At 39.7% G+C, this 21,926-nt stretch overlaps 1 protein-coding gene across 1 annotated transcript in view; it reads left to right on the top strand.

The window, feature by feature from the left end:
• Positions 1-21,926, top strand: part of frem2b (FRAS1 related extracellular matrix 2b) — a 55,630-nt gene that overhangs the window by 10,328 nt on the left and 23,376 nt on the right. Inside the window, exons 3-4 of the mRNA XM_073490847.1 lie at positions 15,639-15,785; positions 19,620-19,850. Coding sequence (XP_073346948.1) covers positions 15,639-15,785; positions 19,620-19,850 — 378 coding nt within the window. The remainder of the gene's footprint in view (positions 1-15,638; positions 15,786-19,619; positions 19,851-21,926) is intronic.

Below are 21,926 nucleotides of genomic sequence, written 5' to 3'. Positions count from 1 at the left end.
TTGTGGAGTTGAATCCCTGTCTGCCTCTAGCCAGTCACTCAGCATCAGTGATGTTCCTACTGACAGACACACTGCTCTGGCCTTTGTTTCTCCTCCCAGGCACTCGCTACCATCGCATTTTTTTCTTTCTTTCGCTGAGCTACAAAGAGGCAGCAAAGGATCATTGATTGTTCAGTTCATAAAAATGTAATACTTTTGAAGGTCAGATTCTGCAGCTATGTCCAAGGTATCTTTGTGTTTTCCATTGGACTCGTGAGACCTGTTTGGTGTGTAAAGTGCATAGAGTATGAAAATCTATCCTTCAGATTTGTAGTGGAATGGGTCTGCACAACCAGATCAAATTCCTGACTAGAACATTTTTTTCTTACATCCTAGCCCTTGAAACAGAGAGGAATGTTTCTGCTTTCCAGTTTCCAATACAAGTCTTAAAAGCCCACCTCAACAAGCTTGTTTTGTTTGTTATTTCTGATTCATGAAACAAGATAAGTTCAGGTCACTCTGAGTACCTCGACCTAATAAATCCTCTGAGCCATTTTCTTGCAATAACATCTGCCGTGTAGATCTTCTGCATCTTCTATGTTATCGGTGTGTAATCGCTTGTGACACTGAGTGCATACTTGAATCCATCTCCCTTGTTTTGCCCTTCTGTCTAATCCTAGGTTAGGGGGGATTAGCTTTCTCCCCATAGCGTGCTAGAGCAAAACAAAAGTAAGGTGGAGCATGCACTTACATGCAGTTGTCAGGTTAATATGGACTGTGTGTGCTATAATATCCCCATCACAGCACAGATGATGACTCTGCACTTCTCTGTGCGTTTCAACCCTGTTATTAATGAAACTGTCTCCCCTACACTTTACTTGGGGGGTATAACATTCCTCTGTCCTTGGGAGCTGCAGTATGAATCATATGCATAAAGTATGTTTGAGCTCTAGGAAATTACATAGCTGGGCCAGTTGTTGTTTTTAAAAGAGATTTTAAGGTGTTAAATTTTCCTCACTGTCCATCTGTGCTGCAGCTAATAAAATATTAGGTAGTCATTTTATTGTTATGGAAAAATATTTTGTGAGGAAACATCTGGGAGTTGATTAGAGGAGCTATTCCTGGGTAACAGCTGCTTCACTTTGGGGCTGAAAAACTGAATTACGCAAAGATTTTAGGCTAATCTTTTTAGATGGAGAGTGATTTAAGTGGCTTACTGGTCCCGTATGTCCTTAGTCGCTAACTTTGAGTTGTAATTTTCTCACTGGTCTGCAATGCAGCTATCTTTGCTATGTTTATTACCCATAAAATACCCATTTGCTGTGTTTATTACTCTATTCAACACAAAAGGCAACGTGTATCTCCAAATTTATTTTTACTTCAACATGTGTGTGTGGAGAGCAGAGATGACTAAAGTAAAATAATGTGTGCTGATTGCTGCAGTGACGGAACAAGTGAAGAACCTGTGCTCATTGCTGAGGGGATGAAACATTCATTTTTAACAGACTTAAGCCAATGTAATTCTTCTTGAAAAAAGAAAAGTGCCAATATTAATGATTGGCTCTTTTTACAAGGCAAGCAAGCAAAAACAGGCTGATGAAAGGTTTCATTGTTGTATTATCAATTAGCTATTGAGTTAGCCAATTAAGGCTTTTCTGTCTTTTTCCTTGAGTGTCCTTGGCTCAAGATGTTGGATAATTATCAGCAGATATCTCTTAGTTTTATGCCTCTTCGTCTCTATTGTAGTTTCTTTTTTTCTGTCAGATTACTGACTGAAAAAGATTACCGCTCAACAGTCCTTGTTTAGTTGGAAAAGCATCTTCTGCTTGGATGTGTCTGCTGGGACAGAAGAGAGCCCTAACTGCAGTATTGATAGATAATGATTTAGAAGAGCAACAGAAATGTCTTATATATTTTTTATCCTGCTAGTGATTGTATATCACATAAAATTTTAAAGCAGTTACAAGGAACTTGTATTTATTGTTCATTCTGGGGGCCACTGTGAACAAAAGCAGTATGAGCACTATTACCTTGTGTCTAAAGATCATGATCTGCCTAGCATGTGCATTTGTTTTGAAAGTGAGTCCAAGAATGATGCAAAGTAGTTTTAATACTATATTTATTTTTAAACACAGTTGTTTGCAGGATACACAGTGAGGAGGTTATGTTTCCATTTGTGGCTGTGTAAGATCAGTAACTGTAATATGAATATGTACTGCACCACCAGACTGAGCAGCTTATTTCCTCAGGCTGTGAGACCAATCAATTCATTACTCCGCCATAAAAATAGACAATCTTCTTGTTGATGGTCTTGTTTGCTTATGTAGGTCATATAGAGGCTACAGTATTAAACTGAGACTGTTTCATGACCAGGTAAAAGTTCCTTGTAGTACATTAGTAAAACGTGGCAGAAGCTTAGATGCTTCCCACTGAAGTGCCCTCAATTTCCCTTTGGAAAACAGAAGGGAAACCCTGTTTGATGATTCCCTTTCCCTGCCTTAATACGCTGCCAAAGTAAGTGTGTAGAGCCAAGGTTAACAAAGCAAAGGCAAATTCCCTAAAGTATAGAAACCCCAGGCCCAGGCTTGTTCCCTAGATGATGATACGTGTCGTCATACCTGCCTTAGGATATCAGTCTAGCAGAACTGGGGTTGTTCAAGCACTTGGTTTGTAGAAAATCCTTCTTTTGTGGAAAAAGCTAGAAGGCTGAAGTTTGTGTTATCGGGTTTGAGTTGTGACAGTCAGGAGTAGCATAAACTCCTGAAAACCTGATGAATGCATGTATTTTATGCATAGCTTTCTAGCACTTGCAACAGGAGGAGGTAAAAAGTGTGAAAAATGGAATGGAAAACTGAAATGTTCAGGGAAATGTAACCGTTTTGGAATCTTTTTCACAACTATAATGGAAGCAAAATTAACATTTCAGTCTCTAATGGGAGCGTTCCATTTGTGTCTTGTTTGATATTTTGCCACAACATATCAAACGATTTAATGAGACTCTGTTTTGACAAATCTGATATTCCCAGAAAACAGCAGGAACTCTGAGACCCAGTGATGCTACAGTCGCTGCTGTGACATTTCTCTTTTTGCAGTAGCAGAGCTTTTGTTCCATTTTGCAAAATCACTCTGGATAATGTGCTTTTGGCCCCTGAATCCCAGCAGTGGGCTGGAGCTGCTCCTCTCTGCCCTGCTGCATGATAAGCCTCTGACAGCTGGGCAAAGGCTGTACTGTCACAACTCTCTCCAGCTGAGCCTGGGTTTCAGGACTGGAGCTCGATGCAGGGTACACCTCCTTTGTGCACACTTTTTATGCACATTCACACACACACAAAGCATCCACCATCTATCCATCTCGGGGCCAGCTGCCTGATCCTATAATCAGAGATGAAGCTGGCACTGCTAAAATGTTGCACTAAGATGCTGGGCATCAACTACAGTTTAATTGATAACTGCTTTGTCTTTGATTTCAAGCTGTTGCCTCTTTTGATTAGAATGCTGTGATGTAGCCCGGGAAAAACAGCAGCTCCTTTCATTTGGATATCATCAGCATTTCAGTATGCCAAGAAAATAGAGAGGCGCTGAAAATGTTACACGGTTTGAACCAAAATCTCTTGAGAAGGTTTGCATTTTATACACTCCTTACAAAAACAGTAGGAGTGTGTTTTGAGAGTAACAGGGCTCTCATCTCATAAAAGGTATGGATGAAACCCTTTGGGGATCCTGTGTGTGGATCAAGCTCCCCCTCACCACCACCACCTCAACCTGCTTTCCTCCATAAGTGGAGCCTGATAGACAGGATGTGAGAAGTCATCTAGCTGAGAAATGGGAGGGAGCAGTCAGAGGAGATGAAAGATAGAAGTACTCTGTTGGTCCCAGTGTTGGTGGGGGCAAAGCATCAAGCTGCTTCCTGTCGCCTGTAGCAATGGCATGAATGTGCTGTTCAGTCTCTAAACACCGCCTGTGTTGACAAGTTGCGAGGGCTCTAATGTAGTAGGTGAGCTCTGCGGGTGTGAGGCCTCATCTACATATGAATAGAAATTATTTTAATACTTCCCGTAGACCTCATTAAGCTAAGGCAAATATAGACTCATTTTTTGAGGGGAGGGGTTTTGCCCCATATAGCTTTGAGGAACATAAAGAACATTAAAAACATGTCAACAACCTGGACGATGTCCAGAGTTTAGATCAACCCTTCCCCCCATGAAGAATACTGAGGAATGCCTTGGTGCCTGAAATTAACTAGACCATGTCTGGGCTTATCTTGGTCTTCCAGGACATGGGCTTGTAGTGAAGAGTTACATATTAGCAACTAAATGGTAAGAGGGAAACAAAGATAGGCCACAGGGTGCAGGTTTATTCAACTGGGCAATCTGATGCAGTGCTTACATTTAGCTCCTTAAATCCCCAAGTAATTGGCTGAAGCTATTACAATTACCACAAAATTGTTCTGTAATATTTTAAAGGTTATCACTGGTCAATGAGTCATATGCAAGAACATTAAAGGCAGGGAACATTTAGTTCTACTGGGGCGGTGGGATACCTTTGGGAAAGTCAGCTAACAGATTTAATTTGCACTTAACTTACCTTCTAAAGAGAGTTGATTATTTCTTAAAGGGCATTCAGTGTGTGTGAGTTGAAGTGTCACAGATGGAGCTGAAGGCAACAATGCAACTTGGGCACGCCTCATGTTCATCCCTTTTGACATTTAGCTTTTGTCCTTTGGATCTAATAGTTTTGTGTGTGTGTGAAATAGAACGCATCACATCTAATTACTTTATTTCATTCCTCGGGGTCCAGGTGTTGTGCTCCTTAAACCAGGCTGTGCATCTTTGTGTTGGCTTTGAACACTGGCTTTGAATGGCAGCCTGAAATAGAGAGCAGCTTTATGAGGCTTATTTTTTTGTTGAGGTTTCCCCACACATTTTATTCAGTTCTGTGGTAATTTTCAAAGTGTTAAGTTTGTTATTTTTTTTTTATATCTAACTGCCTCTGTCAGTTAGCTTCAACTTGTGAGCACTGCTGCTCTTTGATGCTAACTTCAGTCAGTTAAAAATTAACATTAGCAGTACACCTACTGTGCTATCAACACTAGACCGAGTCTGAGCTGAGCTAATGAGCTTTCAATTTCAGTCATTGAATTCAGAGGCAGTATCAGTGAAACCCCTTGCATGCTGTATTGCGCGCATCTAGCGTGCGTCCAAAGGAACAAAAGAATGAAAAATACCGCGACACAGCTAGCTTACTGGTAGCCTGCAGCTGCCCTTCCAGAAACTTATCCTGTCTGCACAAAGACAAACAAGTGACTGGCATGAAGGTAACTGCAACAGCAGTTCCAGATGTTTTAGAGATCATTTATTGATTTCTGTGAGAAGAGAGTTAACACCTGGGAGAATAACTGAATTGAACTAAACTGATAACATTGCCAGAGATCCTTTAGTGGAGATGATTTACTCAGGACAGATTGGAGAATCCAAACTTTGCAGCAAAACGAGTTTCTATCTGTTGTTGTTTATTGTTGAATCACTCAATCATTTTTGCCTAACCCTAACAACCAGGATAAGCTGTCAAGCTGTAAAATACCCCTTTCTTTTTAAAGTAGAATTTTAAAATGCAAATGATAGTTGGCAAGGCATAAATCCTCACAATAGCGTAACCGTCAGTGGAAATTGTAAATCAAATCTCATTGTAACTTTAAATGGATGGTCAAATTGACTGCCTGGTTATGCATTTCTTATTTTCATCTTAACATCTTCATCTTTCATCAGGTACAAGCATATTATGCATATGCAGTAAAAGACGGTGGTCCGACCTATCTGCGGTTTCTGCTGTGCTTATTTCATGTACCATCTATGATATCTACCCAACAGCAACATCTCATGTCTGTGGCCAGACAGTCTCCAACCTAGTGTTGGGGAAAGTGATGTTGTTAATGAGATATGAATGCATCAGATATGCGTTTTAGACAAATTAAATGAAAACACTTTGAAATAACATCAAGGAAAAGACATTTCAACTGTATGTAAGCTAACATTGTGATTTGTTCTATCCACAGTCAGAATTTACCCCTGTAACTACAGGAGTGTTTCTGACTTTAAGATTTTTCCAACGTAAAATTCTAATTCTCCAACAAAGGCATCCAGGAGTTATTCAAATGCAGGGAAAAAAGGACCTAAAGTGTCTAAATGAATTTTTGCAATCACCCTTAGAAGTAATCTTCTTTTAACATACCTGTGCATATTTTTGAACCCTGGGTTTGTTCCATTGCACAGACTAATCTTCAGTCCAATATAACAAGAAGGAGACAATAACAACACTAAATCCTGAGACATTTTCTCCCCTCTTTTCATGAATGCAGACTAGTATGCTTATCTTTAACATGCAGGTTTGCACAGTTCTACTTGAAGGTTCCTTTTCACCAGACATAAACAAAAAACCAAGAGTCATTTAACACTTCTTTAGGAATTACTATTTCAGCTTTTCAGGGAGCTTTTCCCTCTTAGGCAAAAGCCTTTAACATGTGAGGATTTGTTAGTAACAACTGTGAAATGCAGCTGAAACATGTCGTTATAAATGAGACCAATGGAGGCCGGCCCTGAGAACAGCCTCGACAAACACCCCGCTCTATTAGTATGGAGCTCATGAGTCTGTGGGACTGGGATGGGGTTTTATATTCTATGGCCTCACATTGCTGCTTTCAGCAAACAGTCCACCATTATTCGGTCTGACAAGAGAGCAAACACTGTGCATTCAAGGGTCAAGAAAAAGCACGTCCCGCTCTCTTTGTCAAGTCCCTTCATCCTGCATCCTTATGTTGCTTTGTTTTCTCTCACATTTTCACACTTCCCCTTGTATCTCCTTGTTATTTCACTACCTCTGTTCTTTTCTATTCAGTCACCAGCAGCACTGGAGAGTTGAGGTACGTTTAACACATGCACTAGTAACAATGCAAGCCTTTCAGCTCCTGGGACGGAGCCAGATTGTTGTCTCTATGAGCTCATCTCTTCAGGCAGGAAGTGTTTGACATAATCTTTGTTTTCTAAGATGAGCTCCAAAGGAGTGTAGCATCGTATTTTTTTAAAATGTATTGTTCAGAAAGGTATTGTGACATGTTTATTCTGAAATGATAGTAGATATATTTTGCAGGTTTCCCCTCATGCATCTTACTTTATCCTTTTTGGTGGGTTGCCAGAGCTACTTCAGTACAAAGATTTGGCCCTGTGGCTGTCAGGACATTCATACTGTATGTAATTGACTGGTAATGAGTGAGGAATTCTTGATTTTAAATCCACAATGACCTTTACATGTGAATGCAGAGGAAAGCCCTGCAGCTGCTAATTCAGCCTTTTGTTGTTATTTCCCCTGCTATTGAGAGTTCAGGCTTTTGCTCTCTAAACCGTGCCACTGACTATTAATTAAGACACTTGAGGCTGCATCCTCTTTGACAGACAGGAATGCCATTCAAGGGCAATCAAGGAATACTGTGTCTGACCTCATCGGCACAATCAAAAACATACCCCTTAGTGATAACTTTTATAACTCCTTGGATAGGTTCTCAAAACTCAGTGTTGGCTAATTGATTTATTTGCCGGCTTATACGGAGATACAGGAGGATTAGACTTTTCATCGGTTTCAGGTGCAATAGTCAGCCATCCGCTGTAGTCCAGAGAACAAAAGATGTTGAATGGTCTGAATCTGTAGTATGTAATTCTACTAAATTATTCAGATGTTTTTAATTTTGTGTTTTAAAATGGAGTTCTAATCTTGTTAATGATTAGGCTCTAGCTTAACCAAAAACAAGGACATACTTTCAAATAACTTGTGCCCACCCAAGTCTGACTGTTTTCCAGCCTTAATGATGTAGTCACGATCAGGGATAAGTCATGACCTTGGGTGCTTGGCAGCACACCCTGTGCCCCTGGTTGGAAATCAGCAACCCGCGACAGAGCAGATCTTCTGCAGAGTTGTGCATCCAGAGTGGCCCTCTTGCTAATCCTTATGTGTTTGGAAATAGTCTGTTTCAACTAATATTTCCAGGCAGGCTAATAGGATTATACTTAAAAAAAAACCTAGGATGTTAGCATTGTGTGTGATGCCAATAATTTTAGACACAGAGAAGTAGTGAACTTAGCCAAGTATCCAAACAGCTCTCTATTGAGTTGTTTATCTGCTATCGGATTTTTTTTTCACATGCACTCATTGATTTGTATTTTCTGACAAATTAATTCTGAATGTTCCTCCAAAACTTAAAAAAAAACAATCTTCCCTGCCAATGTGTCGATTTTGTGTTAAGCATTTTCTGTAATGGATGATAAATGACGTCATCTGTGACTGGCAGTGTGTGAAGACACCAGAGCGTGAAGCAGACTCCCAGAACGGGAGTGACCTTCCCCGACACTCACATTGTACAGTATTTCCTCTGACACAATTGTCTCCTGGGCTGCAAATAAAGGAGCCCCATCTGAAATAAGAGCTCTGGGAATTCCTCACTGCCTTTCCACTCAGGCGAGGGTGCACCCACTTTGTGACCCAGGAAGAAAGTCATGCAGCAGTTTCCACAACAACCTCATGCTGCAAACTGGAATCAAAAACAGAAAGTGTGGGAACAAAATGAAGGCTGTTGCTTTGCTTAAAAGGTTTCTTGCTGCCAATCACACTGTGGAGGACGACATTTATAAGAACACTTAAGCACATTTCTGTTTCACAGAAGGCACATTTAAATCACAAACTAATAAGTTAAGTGCTTCACCTTGAAGGACTTTCTGTGGATGTTGTTAATGGTGCAGCATTTTCGAAATATGCTCTGGCTCTCATGAGTTATTGAGTTTCTGTGCTCATCCATCCATCCCCAATGTGTATTGACTCTGAGCTGAAATGATAGAAGTCTATCTTAATGTCAGGTTTTGCCGCATTCTGCTGAACAAAGGGAAGAATATAAAACTTTATGTTATGTTTATTTCTCCAAAGGTAAAGTGGTGAAACATGACTTGAATAGCCTCCAAAGTTGTATTCTAATTTTTCACAGTTGACATAACAAGATAGCTAAATCCCAAAGATTTTAAGATATCCCTGAGCAGAGGTGTAACATATAAACACCTCTTGTTTAATGCATTATTAAACACCTCCTTAACAGCTTCAGCAAATGCCTATTCACGATTTGGTCATTGAAAGTTTAAGACAAGAAAGTAATTCAAGCCTTTGTATTCCAAATTTAGAATATGTTGAATACTGAGAGTTAAATCACCTTTATAGTTGTGGTTCAGATGTTAATCTCAAAGAACTTTCCCTGCTGAGAGCAAAGCCTCGCTTGCTTTAAGCCCTGCATGGCTCTCTGACCCAGCACTTTTGTTCCGAAGTGCTTTTGGCCTTTCTTTTAAGGCCCTTCAAATGTCGCCTCAGAGTGACCACTGTGTCAGAGTGGACAGAGAGGCGGGAGCAGCCAGAATGGACCCTGCGGATCGGTCAAATTTACGGCAGAACAGTTCCCTGAAAGGCTGCGGCGGTAGAAAAGGGTTTAGGGCCTGTGAAATCATAACAGTTCTAAATCTTTCAAGACACGGCCAACTCGTTACTGCTGATACAAGGATTAGGGTGATTAGACCATATCTCCCTCTCTCCCTCTCTCCTCTGCCATGTGCTTTCTTTCCTTCAACAGGATTATCATATCCCTTTTCCCTTAATTGGAGAGATGAAAAGTATGCTGGTAGGGTCTGGTACATTTTGTAGCCCAGCTCAACTCATTTTATAGAGTTAATGTAAATTGTGATGATAGAAAGTGTTTACTTCCTATAGCAAAAAATATGCTTAATCTTCGTATTTGCTGTTGATTATTTTCTCATGTAAATGTGAGGTCATCTGGTCATTTTGTCTCTCACGTCTCATCCTGGAAGCAGTGTGGAGCTAAAAATGTCAAACATAATCCTGCTGCCACCGCAGAATTTAAAATGAACAGGATTAAACGTCCTACTAACGCCCCCCCCCCCCCCCCCCCCCCCCCAGACTGCAACATTCATACTACATTACAATATTAAAGTCTAATATGCAATGCTATTGTGACAATTCTGTAGTGTTAGAGCCTTACTGCTTGTGGGGCTTAAGGTGTAAAGTTTTTGCTGGCAGTGGTGCCAGAGGAAGTTTTATCAACAAACAGATGTGTTTTATCCCCTGGAGATCTCAAATAATTACACTTGTGCAATGCGAATTTGTCAATATTTTGATTCATTGTACAGCCCTAGTTTTCAACAAAAAGTACATTATCTTAGGCTTATGTTTTGGTGAAGGGACATTTTTTAGCTTGGATGAAAGGTAGAGGGTCATGTCATCTTCTTCTTAAAATCATCAAGATTAATCCAAAGCTTTGTGGCAGTCTGGTCAGTAATTGGTGGATTTGTCGCTATGGATCAAAATGTTGATGTCAGACCAAGTGACTTTCTCAAGTCTAAAAACCAGAAAGGTAATTATTGTAAACAATGACTTTCTTCTGTTAACTTAAGAAAAATAATCACTATTTTATAAAGATTCAGGGGCTTTTATAGATTGTGTAATCATTATGAGTGATTCAGCTCAAACAAGGCACTTACAGTAAATCTCCTTCATGAGACTTTGTGGCTCCCAGTGCAGGTGCAAGAACTCCCTACCCAGCATTTTGTTACCCTCATGATTAAATATTTGTGTGCTCGTAAACAAATTAAGTATGGGAAAATAAAGTGCTCATTTACCCTTGATGTAGGGTTTCCATTTCCAAATTGTGCTCCTACATATGAATCAAAATTTTACCATTTGTAGTATGATTTAGTATGAAGATCATTCAGTGAATAAACTGTCACTTCAATAACATCTTCATAATAACATCTTATATTGGCATTCCCCTAACTTTAAAGAGTCCCCCTTTTAAGAAAAGAGCAAAATTAAAGTCACGTTTTTTTGATAATGCAGCCTTATGCTAAAGTCTTTTAAATATTTTTTTCCCTCACTAACACTCAATACCCCATAATGACTAAGCCAAAACAGGATTTTTCAAAAATGTTTTCCAAATGTATGAAAAAATACAACTGAAATATAATATGAACATAAGTATTTAGAACCTTAACTGAATACTGAGTTGAAGCACCTTTGGCAGCAAGAACAGCCTCGAACCTTCTTGGGTAGAAAAGCTTTGAACACCTGGATTTGGGGATTTTCTGCCATTCTTCCCTGCAGATCCTCTCAGGGCTGTGTCAGGTTGGATGGAGACTGTTGGTGGACAGCCATTTTCATTTCTCTCCATACAGTAAATGTTAATTTGGTTTCAAGTCGAGGCCCTAGCTGGGCCACTCAATTAAAAGGAGCTGTTCCTAAGTCATCCCTAAATAAAGTACAGGACAGTATTGGTCCTAAAACTACAAGGCGTCCAGTTTCCTTTAACTGCAGCCTTTACGAGATGTACTAATGATAGAAGGGGGGTTATACTTAACCAGTATTCAGATTTAATGCCTTCATTATGAAATAATAACATGGTCAAATAAGAAGCTCCTCTGGCTTTGTCTCTCTGTGTGGTCCGTTGAATGGATTCCTTAGGAATCACAGTTGTCCATCTATCTCTCTTGTATGTCGCTTGACGTTTCAATGCTACAGTAGATTACAATTACTGCAGATCATGGAGACTGTTGGCACACAAAGTCCATTTGCAGTATATGATCATTAAGTATTTTTATATGTATTGTGTCTATTGAACAGGATTCACAGACTAGTCCCAATTTATCCTCCCTAATCAGTGTGGTGCTGGCTCTGTGGGCAAAGGGCCGCCTGTCTGTCTGCCTGGCTGAATGAACAGACGAGGGTCCACAGGGCATCGTGGCCCCACGATGCTTGACGGTGACCAAATAAGGGCTGTCTGCAACATGTATACAGGGAGGAGACAGGGGCACTAAGTTGGCACAGTCCAGTCTCTCACATTCTTTGGCCTCTCTCAAAAGGCTTCTGTCCCTCAACACACATCCTCTATGTGAGTGGACAGGACTTGTGTATAGAAGTGCAACTACATGAACTGTACAAGGGGTTTTGTGAAAAGGTTCATGCACAAGGCTGTTAATGATCAAGTGGTTAAAAGAGCAGAGGTTGACAGTTTATTGACCCTGTTATTTAGAGAGACGGAGAGCTAAACAACTTACTTTAAATCAAAAAGACAGATTGCAAGCAGATGGTAAATAATCAATGAATGAATGAATGTAATTTTCTAGGATCCCTGCTAAAACCATATGAGTTCTGATTTTAATGAGAATATGGATATTAAGTAGAAATACACTCGTACCTGTTATGAGCAGCCTTTATGATGAATTCCACTACATATGATGTATGTTTCTGCTCTGACCAGCACAGCAGTGCAAAGATATCGATATTGTGCACTAAATTCTGTCTCAGTGCTGTGAGTGCTGGGTAAAGATTAACTCTGGTGTTTTCCTTGGGGCCTCTTTGAAGTGGACTTACTCAAACCTCTGCTTATCTTAATTAGAAAGAAATCTGGAGGAGTGAAGTGGTCCTCTGGAAACGAGCACCTCCACTCCCCAACTCCCTGAAGGCCACACTGCAGCTTTACCAGGATTTTATGGCCTCTTAAACTCAGTGTTTTCTTGTGTCATGGTGTTGCATGTAGTATAAACTATGGACAAACATTCATTTTTCTAAAGTTTCAATGCGCTGCTTGCTGATTTATCCTCCTCCACACATCTTGCTGGATTGGAAGAATGAATAATTGATAGAGCCACTTCATGTGTCTGAATAGTGTTGAAGGCAAACAGGTGTTAAACGTGATTCATCCAGAGAGAGAGAGTTCCTTTTTGAGGCTAAGCTTGATGTGTAGGCTATTTCTTCAGTGTCATGTAGATAATTATGCAAAACATGTCACCATTTAATGTTGAAATGTATGAAGTAACTAGGGAAAATCCTACCAACAAATCCTTCTAAAATGTCACTGTGTGTCGAGTGTTTGGTTAACAGCGATGATGCATTTCATTTAATTTCTCCATTTTCGAGAATTATCCTTGAGATCAAGAGTGTCAGCCGTTGTATAACTATTACAAAGTCTGTGCCAACAAGTGAAGTCAGATGAATAGTCGCGACCTTCTGTTTCCATTACCTCAGTGGAGGACGGGCTCCTTCACGACTCAGAGATCACACATCAAGTGTTTACTGGTGGCATGCGTGCCATGCTGCTGGCTGTAATCCAAACGGAGTAGGGAGGTCCTGTCATACACAGGTCGCCTGTCTGTTAGAGAAGGATGTGGAACACACAGGAAGCAAAATCCTACGCTGTGGTAGACCTCAAGAATGTATGAGGTGTATAATGTTTTACTTTAGACATTTGCAAGTCTAAACCTCTATACCATATCATACAATACAATAGTGAGTCAGTCTTTACATTTGGAACATTTGTGCATTCATGATTTTTTTGTACCCTAAAAGGTTTTTTTTTTTTGCACATCATTTACAGTTTTATATTGAATTGTTTGTCTTATTGCTGGCTTTCTGAAAGTGTAACACATCATGCTTGTTTCTGATTTCATTCTACCAAACTTGACTTACCAAACTTCTTTTCCCCCTACTTGTCATTTATTCAGAGCACCTCCCTTATGAGGTTTTTTTTCATGCAGTGATGCAAAATTTAGCATAACACAAAATACTAAAGAATATTTTCCACATGATGTTTATTACATTACCATAGTAATAGCACCTTATTTGGGAATAACAGAGGAGACGGCTGTGAACATGAACAGTGACAGTGACTGATGGCTGAGCAGACCAACTTAAGGACACCGACAATAAAATATAGGAACTTTAAAATTTAAGAAAAAAGCTATCGCACTAGCAGGTACACCTTTTGTTAGAAGTTTACATAAACATAATTTAATGGATTCGAAATTTGAAGGAAAAACTGGGACAAATTCTTTTCTTTTTTTTTTTGACTGTGAAGAAAACAGTTGTTTTCTGCTTTGAGTCATAATAAGGTCAGGGACTCATAATGTTTTTGTGCACAAGTGTGTTGAAATGGTGTCAAGTAAAAAAATAAATTGCCTCTTTTCACCGAGATAAAGAACTTCTGTGTTCATGAGAATTTCACAACATGTATACAACTAAATGATTCAAATGTTTTGTTAATTTTGCAGGAGAGGGAAAATAGAGCAGCTTCTCTTACAGTTTCTGCAGCTTTATGTCCCAATTACAGCTCCATGTTGACATAACTGAGTCCGTCTGAAGTTCACTCTGAACTGAATCTTTAAGTTCGAGCCACATCAGCGTCTGTCTTCTCTATTCTTCCAGCATTTTTGATAAAGTCCATTAGTGCTGCTAACCACAACTGCAAAGATAAATTAGGGAAAGTCATGTTTCTTTCGCTTCACACTGAATTCTTAGACTTCAAAACTTTGAGTCATCTATCTGCTGGAAAACATCAAAGCACCTCCATGTGCTCATTATGGATTAAAGAACTTTATTCAACTAAATGATTTAAATGAGTTGTTGGTTTTGTATGAGATGTGGGGGAAAAGAACACTCTGTGCTCCCCGTCGTCCTTGTGCGTCACACTTTGTCCTTTTTCCAAGTTACGGTTCTGTGTTGTCAAAAAGAATCGATGTCAGGAGCATTAAGGCCCTTTTTTACTCTGTGTGAGGAAATATGAACACTATTCAAGCTCTGAACAGGTGCAGAAAATGTTTCAGATGTGCGCACACACTCACTCACACACAAACTCGTAAATGCATGCACCCTCACACATAATAAAAGACCCAGGGTGAATGTGTATAGGTCTCACTGTGCCCATGGAGAAAGGAAATGGACACAGTGGAGCGGTCAGCTGGACGTAACAGATTTACCGACCATAACAGCCGGGGTGGGGCAGGGTAGAGACTGTCAATCGTGCCTAACACAACAACAACAATGTCCTTACACCCTCCCAGCTGTTTCACTTTTATTCCACCACTTTCAGAAGTGCCAGATGTTTAGTGGCTCAGTCGTCTGTATCTCACCATCCTCGTCCAGTACTGCAGCAGGCAGCAGCTCTCACTGAGCAGTCTGATGAATGCAGCTGATTTTCAGGAATCAGTGGATTATTATTTAGTCTGCTAGTCAGTGCTCTAGAAATTACTTTAATGTGTGATGTGGTTTCTATATATATATATTTGTTTTTTTGTCAGAGTTTGTGTACCTGTGTGTGTTTGATGCCGGTATCTGCGGCTCTGCTTTGAGTCTTTATGGTCAAATGGTAGCAGCGATGCCCTCCAGGACTGTAGTCATGGCCTTTGAATCCAACTTCAAAAGGCAAGGATAAAAAAAAACCCAGTTCAGACAGGAAACAGACACCTTTTATCTTAATTAGAATTGAAGCAATTAGACGGCACAAATTCCATTCCTTTTGCATAAGGGCCATACACTCCTCTTACCACCCACTGAGTGCTAGCTAGAAGACTCAAAGTCAAGTCCTAAAGGTATCCAAGAAGTCATTCTAATAAGAAAACTCCTGTGCCACCCCAGAAATAAATAGTTATGTTAATTTCCAAAACATGTTTTGGATTTTTAATTCCCAGTTAAGCTGTTTGACTTTTGTGTTTTCCCTTTCTGTGTGATGAGCTCTTGGGAGCTGTTATACTTCTTTTTTCTTTAACTAATGTATAAACTCGATTTGCTTGCAGGAGGCAACAGACTGAAGAATCAGCAGTTCCGTCTGAACTGGGCTTGGATCTCTTTAGAGAAGCAACACTACGTGGTGGATGAAGAGGTCAAGTTCCTGGAGGTTTTGCTGAAACGTCGGGGCTACCTGGGGGAGACCTCCTTCGTCAGTAAGCAGACACCATCTCTAATTTTATCAAGATACTTTTAATAATAACTCCATCCAAGGTGGCAGAAAATATCCATCATTATTACCCAAAGTTACTTGAAAGTACTGAGAGTGTGTAGCATTATAATTGATATAATTTATCAGATTTTAGTGAATCTTATTTCCGGGTATCCTGAAAGCTAACATTCAAACAGACAAAGAAACAAATACATGTGATGAAAAACATACACTCCTTGTCAGAATATTGCTTAGGATTCCCTTCAGCTATTTATAGTCTTTTTTTTAACTTTTTAACACCTACATAAAGGAGAGTGCCAGAGGCCAACGTATTGACAGACACAACTACACACACACACACACACAAACTTTGATATACTTAAGCACAACCCTATGGCTGGCCTAGACGCCCTTTGGGGTCACACAGGCCGTAACCTTTCACCTGTCTCCTCCGGCCCGTATTTACGTTCCAGTCACACAATAGCACAGGACAATCCCAAGTGACTGCATGTGCACATGAGAAAGGTCACCCAAAGTTGGTGGTAATGGAAAGGCGCCACTCCAAATGTTAGTCGAGGCAATTTACTGGCTGGAACTAAACGGACAATAACTGTTAAAAAAACAAGCTGCTGTAAGGATTTATGAGAGGTAGGAATTCTTACTGCTGGCAACATTCGTCTTTTTTAGTGTTGCCATTTATACGGTCCATAAAAATGAGGTGTGATTAAATTGACCTGATGATAAAGGTCACATCCAGTGGGATCATTTACTGTACTGTCGTCTGTATCTTTGAATACCCCAGGGTGTCAGACTAATGAAACATCTCTGAGGCGATATGCAAATGTTAGTGACCTTTATAGTCCCTCAAACTGCACACTATATCTATTCTACCTCAGAGACTTGGTGAAATAAAAAGAATATATATATTAAAACAGATTATTATACACAGTACAGATATACAGGTGGATATACTCGATAATATTTTTCACAGTAACAAGTAAAAAACAGTGAAAACAAGAATACACTTATATTATGTTGTTCATGTTAATAAGGAACAAGAACAAAGGAAACAGAAAATAAAAAATAAACTGAAACGCCTGTTTGATGACCGCACAGTGATCACTTTGCAAATGAATGGTACCAAACACCAAAATTATATATCTTTAGATATAAAATAATTGTCCCTTGTTTACATTTTCTGGAGCATTGCTACTGTTTAATTAATGGTTGCATTATGAATTAAAGAAGTGCTAATTTGAACTTTGGATGCACTCTGTGTTCACTGCCCAGAAAAAAACAAAAACATTTGCATCCTATGATGTCCGACTGTTGTGCTTTCAAGTCCAAACCATAGATTTTCATAAGCAGTTTTCTTATGATTGAGGCAACATGAAGGGGATTGATAATGGATGAGGGGGAATGATTTACCTCTCCATGCTGCCGCTGGAAACACACAAAAGATGCTGTAATTTAAATTTTCAGAACGCAGTTGGAACCATTTTGCTTTACAATGCCCTCAAAGTAGGAATAGCAATAAAGTTTCTTTTTCTGAATGCATATCTGGTGAAACCTTTTATGTTTCTTCATTTCTCATTCCACTAAGTGAGTACATGTTTACCTCCCCAGGCCGTGATTCTTTGATCATAAACCACTCTGTTCTTTTTTCAGTCTTATCAAATATCCGTGAAAGTTTTTATTTTACAATTTATAGCCAAGAATCCTATCTTAAAGATTGAACAGAAAATGTTTTGAATGTGCTATTACATTAATGAGTATTTGTAATTCGCATGTCAAACCCTTTACCCTTTTTCTGCCACGCTCAGGCTGTAACATCAGTATATTTAAATATTCAGAAAGCAATACAGCGGCATGGCAGGCTTTAATAATTAAACTACAAGGAACTTGTACCACAAGGAACTTTTAACTGGTTATGAAACAGTCATAAGCAAACGAGACCATCAGAAGATCAGCTATGTCTACATATTTTATACGGTTAATATGGTCATTCTTAATGTCTGTCACTGGGTTGGATTTTGACTTATCTAGGTCGGAAAAGTCATACTGTAATATTTGAACTAGTTTATATGGCAGAGTGCTGCATTTAAAGTAAATGCATTGTGTCTTTTTTTCACTGACTTCCAAGACAAATGCAAGCATTAGCCAGACCAAAATAAGAGGCGGTGGTGCTCATACTGCTTATTTATGCAGAATTTGCCCAGCAGTTCACAACTGCTACCATTATCCTGCCTCAGTAAGGCCCTGGCCAAACTACACGACTCAGATCGCTGTGTTGTTCACACTATAGAACTTTCTGTTGCCGGTGATCTGTCCCCACATTTTTGAACAATTGAGACATACTGACTATAGCACATGGGGGCACGCCAATCTGCCTCTCTTCTGAGGCTTTTTGTCAGCGATCTCCAAAAATGGCGGTGACGACAAGATCATGGCTAAAATTCTGTAGTGTCAACTTGGCATAAGGTGGGATAATTTCATGGTTAAATAAAAACAACCATAAAAACAAGAATATTAATTTTTTTCTTAAAGTGAACATTTGAGTTTCCTTCTTCTGCTGCTTTGAGGACAGGAGAGCAAAGGCAGTAGAGTATTTTGATTAACCAGCATAAACAGGCCACCAGAGCAGCCTGACAGTTCAAGCCACCCATCTGCCTCTGAGCTGCGATGAGATAGTGACTGATCCCAGGCCAGTGCCTTTCATGAAGACTGGGGATATCTCTCTTTTCCCAGCCCCGCCTGAGTGAACACTGATCAGAGGAGCCCACTCGTGTTCTACTGCTTCACTGGTCAATATGCACAGTGCAGGTGGCACCAGTTTGGAGGCTGCAGATAGCCCACCTGCCGCGAAGTCTCACAGTGACTGCTGTGATCCTGGCCATCCAATCCCGGCATTGTGCAGGAGATAGAGTTAGCTATCCTCTCCTAGCTACTCTTTGAAGACTGCTGATTTTTCAAGCTCCATTGAGCTTGACCATTTTATCTCAGCACATATGTGCAGGAGCCTTTTCCTTCTGTCTGTACTTGCATATCAAAGCCCACTTTTCATTCCCATCAAAGAACAGAATGGTAATTTTCTTAAAAACCCAAACTCATGCATTTTTCTATCTAGGGTCTTTTGAAGATCTTTTGTGTTGTCCTGATGCAGTATTTCAGTTTCTCTCCTCTCTTTCTTCTTCCCTCAGTTGTGAACAAACAGATTTTTTTTTTTTTTTATAGTTCCTGTTACTGCAGTGCTCCATTTATCCAGTAATTTCTTGTTTTCTACATTTGCGGATTGCCTTCGGGTGTGCAGCCACATTTATTCTATTTACTGCCAGACCCCTACTGTGAATTGTGTGGCCAGTTAGCAAAGACAATGGTGAGGCTGTGTGCCCCTGCTCAACAGGAATCCTGCAAGTGTCACAGCTATAGTGACTGTGAGCCCCCATCAAACAGTTCACACATTGAAGGTCAGACAATGCAAGTTAGGCTTCAACCACTGCTGCTGCAACCAGGCTGACATTAGGGATAATTGGCTTTATTCCCACCATGGCCATTTGAAACACTGGGGGTGTTAATCTGCACCCAGAAGATGGCCAGATAGTATCAGGCTAGACCAACTGGGGCGTGACATTTTCCTGGTTTTATAGGAGATGAAAAACAGTAGTTTAATTGTATTTTTTTACTGACAAAAAGATATCATGGTCCACAGAACACTCATACACTGTTTATTAAAAGTTAGATATGAAAAAAGTATTTACTGGATGTGTAGTATTAACTCAAGTTTAGCAGATGTTACCTGATTATGATAATAAACCATTTCTTCCATGTGCTTCTAAAGGTATTGGCACAAAGGATGGCACTGCAGAAAGGGATAAAGACTTCCGGGGAAAATCTCAGAAACAGGTGCAGTTCAACCCCGGCCAGACAACAGCCACCTGGAAGGTCCGAATCTTGTCAGACAGCGAGTATGAAGTGTCAGAGAACTTCCAGATCGTTCTATCTGAGCCGGTGATGGCGGCCCTTGAATTCCCAGAGTTTGCTACTGTGGAGATCCTGGACCCTGATGACGGTCAGTAATAATTTCACTTTCAAGGATCTGATTTAAATTCAAATGTTTACATTTCGTTATCCTGTTTAAAGTGGGTATACGGTAAGTTTTAGTGATATTAAAGATATAATGTGTAACATTTCCACATTAAAACATTTAAAATCAACTAGACCTTTGTTGAGTTGTGTACTTACATTATCCTAAAAGTTTCTAACAATGTTCAAACCCAGAGAAATCTATCATTTTATTCAAGGTAACAGTGCATTTCATTTGGTCACCTGTTGCTTTAACTTACAAGTGAATGCCAAATGATACATCAGAGAGTGAGAAAGGAAGTCAGTGAACATGACTAAACATAACATACAACTTAAATACAGTACATCGTTTGTGAACATGATTTCTGTCCGAGTCACATCAGATAGATTTTCATCAGTAATGGCCGATGAGTAAAATGCTAAAATGCTACTTCATGACATCATCAAACTATGTCTGTCATTTTCATTGTTTTGATTGAGAGTCCCCTAGTGGCAGAAAATACATGCTGTACAATTTTTACGTTTTATGACAATTAGCAATGCAACACACTCCAGTCTTACAAGTGGAACTGCAATAGAGTTTGACAGAAGAACATTTTCCAGCTATTGAAATATAATTGAGCATTTGATGTCAGGTGTGTGTGTTGGACGTTTTGCACCGGTGTTTGACCATCATACAGAAGAAATCCATCATATAATAGACAAAGATGTTGGTAATATTTTGAATAAGGGGCGCAGCCTCAACAATCGGCACTCCCACAGTAAACTAGTTGGCTAAGTAAATAAGTAAACCAAAACAAACAGGTCTGTAAACAGGCTACATCTCACCCAGTGCATGAATTTCTCAAATTAGTTAAAGAGTACCTAATTGTGGATCTTCTTCTTGCAGCAGAGATCTTAGTTCAGGTCCAGTAATTCATTCGCCCTCATCCCAGCTTTATTCATGTTTTGGGGAAATGCTTCTGTCCATCTGCCTGATTGCATAAGATCACATAATATCATAAATACAAACTCAATTCACATGAAGACTGAAACCTGGGAGGAACTAATAACATCTTTAACCCAACTTGATTATGAAAATAGCTACATGATGAGTTAAAAGCAAACCGTGTTTATGGGCAGTATTTTTATTCCACAAGTGTAGATAAACAAGGTCAAAAGGATATGGAGATATGCTGACCTCCCTCGAATGTGAAATGAGCGCTACAGGAACAGATGAACAGTGTTTGTGATAACAGCTTGACTGTAATGGAGCTGAGATGGAGAGCTGCATAATATAAATATTGATAATGCTTCTCCTCATCCCATAGGGCTTCACTGGGTGAAAAGTAGGAATTTGCTGTCAACAGTTTATGTTAATTAACATGTTCAGTTGGAACTTTGTTTCACAGAACATCAGCCTCTGGAGGGCAATCAAAAAAACTGGCAGCTATCTCTCTGCAAGATGAGAAAATGTATTTTTATTTATTTTTGTCTTCACACAGCCACATGTCTATTAACATATCATTATACTGTTTGTAGTTTCTAAAGTTTTATTTTATTTTGGCCTCTCAAGGTCGAATACACTTTGAAGGCTCATAAAAATGTATTTTTTTGTGCGTGTCTTTTCACTAAGAGCAGAAAAATGGAATAGCCTAGAGGCTGCCACCCTGAAACTGTGAGAAATAAATGATTTTACACCAGACAGACTTAAATGGCCCAGACTGTAAACAGCTGAGCATTAGAAAATAGAAGTGAAGAGTGGCCACATCAGCCTACGCCTACGTGTTTCCATGGTCTCCAGGACGGGAGAGGAAAGGTCGAGTTCTGTTGACTTACCAACACCTCGTTAATACGGGTGATGCTCACTGAGAAGTATACAAGACTTCTGTCTGAGCTCTGTGGCTGAAATGTTGCAAACTCATTACTTTCCTGATTGCAGCTCAGAGAAGGAGGGAGACAAAGAGATGGAGAGCTGCCAAAAAAACTGAAAAAACGATTTGTTTAACGTGTCCCTGCTTGCAAACATAATTAACAAACCTTTTTATTCTAGCCAATTCTTGTGGGCAACTACAGTCCAATA

Source organism: Pagrus major, chromosome 2 (assembly GCF_040436345.1).
Source record: "Pagrus major chromosome 2, Pma_NU_1.0".
NCBI classification, from domain to species: Eukaryota; Metazoa; Chordata; class Actinopteri; order Spariformes; family Sparidae; genus Pagrus; species Pagrus major.
The sequence above is the reverse complement of the archived record's forward strand: the minus strand, read 5'-3'. Positions and strand labels throughout refer to the sequence as shown.